We start from the raw sequence: 4,687 nt of genomic DNA, 5'->3' as shown, positions 1-4,687 counted from the left end.
AAAAAAAAAAAAAAAAAAAAAAAAAAAAAAAAAAAAAAAAAAAAAAAAAAAAAAAAAAAAAAATAGGCAGGGGGTGGGGGGAGTAGAAATGCACTCCCTCTCTGCTTCCCACAGGCCTTCCCCTGAGGCGTCTACGGCAAAGGGGACCACCTCCGCCCACCAGGCAGGACTGCCCTAGCCCCAGCCCTTGACAGAGAGAGTCCTGTTGGTCAAAGGTCCAGCGTCCCTAAATTGATAAACTAGAAGGGCTCTGGTAGTAAATCAGGTATCGGAACCGAAGGTAATCAAAGAACAGCAACAAGGGCACAGCATGAGCCTGTGCTGCAGCAAAACCGGAGCGTTTGTCGTTTCCGCCATCTGTGCATCAGGGGTTTGGATAAGGCCTGTCACCTTACTTTGAGGTGTGAGAGTTGTGACTGAAAAACGTCCACCCAGAGATGTATGAGGAGCCCTGGGTGGACTTTGAATCGTGAAAGCATTATCACTGTGAGGTTCAAAGACTTGATTTGAAAATCGCTCAATTGTTTAAAACTTTATCCAAAACTCTGCATCAGCTCTTTGCATTTCAATCACTGCAACTGATAAAAGCAGCCAATGGAAGAGGACAAACGAAGAAGACCTCGGTTCTGCTGCAACACAAGCTGTTTGCACAAGTCCAACGTGATGCTCATGCAGAAACCATCTGGTTGTCTTCCATAATTTAAAAAGCCTATAATCACCAGGGACACACTTTTCCAAGGCCAGAGACTGGCTCAACAGAAAAAAATCACATTTAACACCGATGAGAACATCCAAGGATTAAGACAAACAAAAATGGTGCAATCCTCTAGGAAAAGTGCTACTCACTTTTAGTGCAACCGTTTTGTCAAACTCCCAGGACTGAAACCGAGTGGGAGATGTGATCTCAGAGTAAAAGGTGGTCAAAGCTACACCGCTATCCTTTTATCAAAGCAGTCTAAAACTGAATAGCACATTTGAATCGTGAGGGAACACCAAGTTGCCAGTGTCCTGCTGGCCTTTCTCAGCCTCCCTACCTCCAGCTAATACTTTCTCCATTTCTTCTCTGACAACAGGGGATGTCAGGTGGATGGTCAGGGACAATGGAGGCTCTTTTGTGTTTTTTATCACAATCGCAGCATCCTCGACAGACTGGAGTATTTCGTACTTGTCATCTGTAACAGCCTACAAAAGAAAATGCAACTTTCAAACGTACTTTCCCCCCAAGGCTATCAGTTCTGTTTAGCTCCTGGTTACTACAGCAGACAGGTCACTTTCTTGGACTGTGACTGACAGCAGTGCCTTCAGCTAGGGGTCAGAACCTCCCTCTTGCTGGACAGGTCTTTGGCCATCTTCCAGGTACTCCAAGGAGGAGGTGACTACTTAGAGGAGTGATTTTCACGGGAAGCTTTATAATGCAACGGTAAGAGAGTTTAGGGTCTGGGAGGAGATGAGGGTGTGAACCCTCATTTTGTTGCTTGGTTGTTGTGTAACTGGACAAATCACTTCATCTCATCAAGACTGGTTTCTGATCTGTAAAATGGACTTAGTGACACGGCCAACAGCACAAGGCTGCAGAGGACTTGAACCGGACACTCCATGGAAAGCACAGCACCCAGCACAGAGTCGGCATCCAGCCACCGCTATTTCCACACCAGGCTGAGCAGCTATCACAGAATGCGGGATGATGGAAACTGTGTGCGGTAAAATAGTCTCATCATATGATGCCTACAAAAGCACGTACTTGCTGCAAATGCACGTGTCTATAAGAGGACGTTCACAATTGTAACTTCTGCTTTCTTCTTTATACCAGTTTATATGCCTTGATCAAGAAAACTCGAGCGTTTTTGATTTTTGTCAAGAAAAACAAAGTAAATACATTACGGGGAGGACAAAGGCACTATGGAAAATCTAAGTTGACTTTCCTCCACCTCAGCACTACGGACGCTCTGGGCCAAATCACTCTTGGTTGTAGGGCTGTCCTGTGCACTGGAGGACCTTGAGCAACATCTCCAGCCTCTATACCTAGGAGATGCCAGTAGCACCCAACTCCTCCTGCTGTGACAACTAAAATTACCTCTAGACTCGCCACATGACCCCTGGGGTGCAAAATCTGCCCCAGTCAAAAAACACCAAGCTAAATTGATAAAAATACACTTTCTTTGTATCTATCTTTAAAGACTCTTCAAAAACTCTTTCCTTTAGAAACATTTACGTCAAATTAATTTTCTTCACTTAATATACTTTTTATAGACAAAGATTAAAATTAACTGATCATTTCAATTCTGACCTCTGTCCTGAATCCCTAGTTGTCAGTCACACGTGACAGAACATACCTTCACACGTGAAAACGAACAGTGTGTCTAAGAGAGTCTTTACTTTCTTCTTTTGCTTATCCTGTCACTAAATCCAGGGTAAATGTGTCCCAAAGAGGCACTGAGTGGCAGTGACACTCAAGAGGTTCTGAAGCCCCAGACCTCACCAGCTGGGTATGTGGGGTCAGTTACTGAGCTCCCCACACCTCAGTCACATCTTTGAAAACACTTAGATGATAAAGCCCTATCTCAGTCATTACGATGAAATGATAAAGAGCTCTTCTGGCCTAGAGTCTGGTGTAGTCAATGCTCAAGAAATGCCAGACGCTATTATTTATGTAATACTTTTGTAATGAGACAAATAAATCGGTTAAAAATTTTTTTTTATGTCCAGCTTTGCATCAGGGAGGAAGAGTCAACAACTGTGCTACCTATTCATCCACTCACCCACCCATCCATCACTGGAGTCTGGATGTGAAGGTCATGCCCAGTGCGGCCCCAAAACAGTGCAGCCTTGTGCATGGCAGGCACTGGGCCCTTCTTGGCTGCCAGAGCATCTGGGTGGCTCTGCGGCGTCCTGCCTGTCACCTACAGAAGGTGTGAGCACAGCAGGTGCAAGGCTGGGTTTGGAGCGTGCCTCTTGGCGCACAGTGCGGTTGGGCACCTCTTCCCCTGACCACCCTCCAACCCCAGTGGTGGTGGTCACACTCACAGCGAGCTGGATGGCCAGGTTGTCAGCCACCTTGTCCAGGAGGGCGGTCGTGGGCTTCTCCTTACACAGCAGCACCAGCTCCAGGTCCAGGTCCCCCTTGAGCAGCAGGCCCTTTGCCACAAGGCCAACACGCATCACGCCCCTCAGGGTTCTGGTCACATGCTCTGCCTTCTGCTCCCTGAGGGACAGCCCAACACATGCTCAGTGAGAGATTCCGTCTGGCCAGAACCCAGGGATCCTGGAAAGGCTGGAGTTTCTTAGAAAAGGAGGTGCTCAACCCTAGCCTGGCCAGTCTCCCTAGAAAGGAGAAAGGAAAAAACAAAACAAACACACAAACAAACAAAAAACAACCACCCTACAAAACCAACTTACCCGGCCCCTTCTTTGGTCTCATCCTCTGGGGGCACATCCACATTCTCGGACTCAGCGTGATCGCCGCTGCCTTTCTCCTGCTCATCGATCCAGTCGGACACAGCCTTGAGAGCCCGCTCCGTGTGGGACACCATGTTCTGGACTGCCTCCAGCTCCTCTTGTGTCGGATAAACGGAAGAATGCTTTGCCATCACATGGCGATCATCATTCACAAAAATTCTCACTGGACGCTGGAAATGTGAAAAATTAGTTAAAAACAATGCAACTTGACGCTTATCTTTTAAGCTGTACAACTGAGAATTATTCATATGAAAATAAAACTATATGAACATATCTGAAAGCCTGAGAAGGACAACCAAACATAACAGCTGTGCTTTCTCTAGGTGGTGGGAGGAAGGGGGCATTAACTTTACACGTTTCTATATAACTAGAATTGTTACACTATGTACTTGAAAAAAGTCCAATGAAAAATGATTACAGAATCAAATGCTTTGGGGACGCAAGATAGTGAAGGGGATTAAGAGGAACAAACTATTAAGTATAAAATAAGCAAGTTACAAGGACACAATGAACAGGATTGGGAAGGCAGCCAATATTTTATAAAAATTTTACACGGAATATAATCTACAATAAGTTATCAAATTACTGTTGTACACCTGAAACTAATATGATATTGTAAGTCAACTACTTCAATGTAGAAAAAAGAATCAAATGCTTTGGGGCAACACTACAGACATTTTTGTACATGAATGAAGAAACCGTATCTCTGATTAAGAAAAAAACTTTCTTACCATTTTTACTTCTTTTCCTGTAGTGTCTGGAAATCAAATTTTTCCTTATCTTTTCAAATTGTGACAGATTTCCTTGGTGTTATCAATACTTCAACTATCTATAAGATCAGAAAATCTTTTTAGTTTCACATATTTCATCAATGGATGAATCTTAGCAGTCAGATAGTCAGCAGGATGCAAACGGCGCTGCCTCAGGAAGGAGGTCCGTCCACACAGCAGGACAAATCTTTATTTCCAAGTAACCACTAAGCCACGGTACAAACAACTAATTATAAAATTCCATAAAAATGAAAACAGCTGGTTTCTAGAAGGCGTGTCTCACTTCGGGCCCACACTCAGGTGATTTTCACCTTTTTAAAAATCCCTTTTCATCGTATCTTTATATAAGTATGCCAATTTTTACAAATAAAAAATAAACCTTTTAACAAGCCTCCAGAAAATGGTACAGGTGAAATTGTTCAGCAAAATCTTGGTATTTGGAGAAGAAAAAGAGAGGGAAA

At 44.1% G+C, this 4,687-nt stretch overlaps 1 protein-coding gene across 2 annotated transcripts in view; it reads right to left on the bottom strand.

Moving 5' to 3' along the window:
- ILF3 (interleukin enhancer binding factor 3) overlaps positions 1-4,687 on the bottom strand; it is a 29,355-nt gene that overhangs the window by 12,505 nt on the left and 12,163 nt on the right. The window contains exons 2-5 of one of the 2 annotated variants that reach the window (XM_007460678.1): positions 4,188-4,285; positions 3,397-3,626; positions 3,025-3,202; positions 1,035-1,182 (exon numbers count right to left, since the gene is read on the bottom strand). In XM_007460678.1, the coding sequence (XP_007460740.1) occupies positions 1,035-1,182; positions 3,025-3,202; positions 3,397-3,626; positions 4,188-4,190 (559 nt within the window). In that variant the 5' untranslated portion in view covers positions 4,191-4,285. The remainder of the gene's footprint in view (positions 1-1,034; positions 1,183-3,024; positions 3,203-3,396; positions 3,627-4,187; positions 4,286-4,687) is intronic. The other variant, XM_007460679.1, reaches the window with a different exon arrangement.

Source organism: Lipotes vexillifer, unplaced genomic scaffold (genome assembly GCF_000442215.2).
Source record: "Lipotes vexillifer unplaced genomic scaffold, Lipotes_vexillifer_v1.1 scaffold1011, whole genome shotgun sequence".
NCBI lineage: Eukaryota > Metazoa > Chordata > Mammalia > Artiodactyla > Lipotidae > Lipotes > Lipotes vexillifer.
The sequence above is the reverse complement of the archived record's forward strand: the minus strand, read 5'-3'. Positions and strand labels throughout refer to the sequence as shown.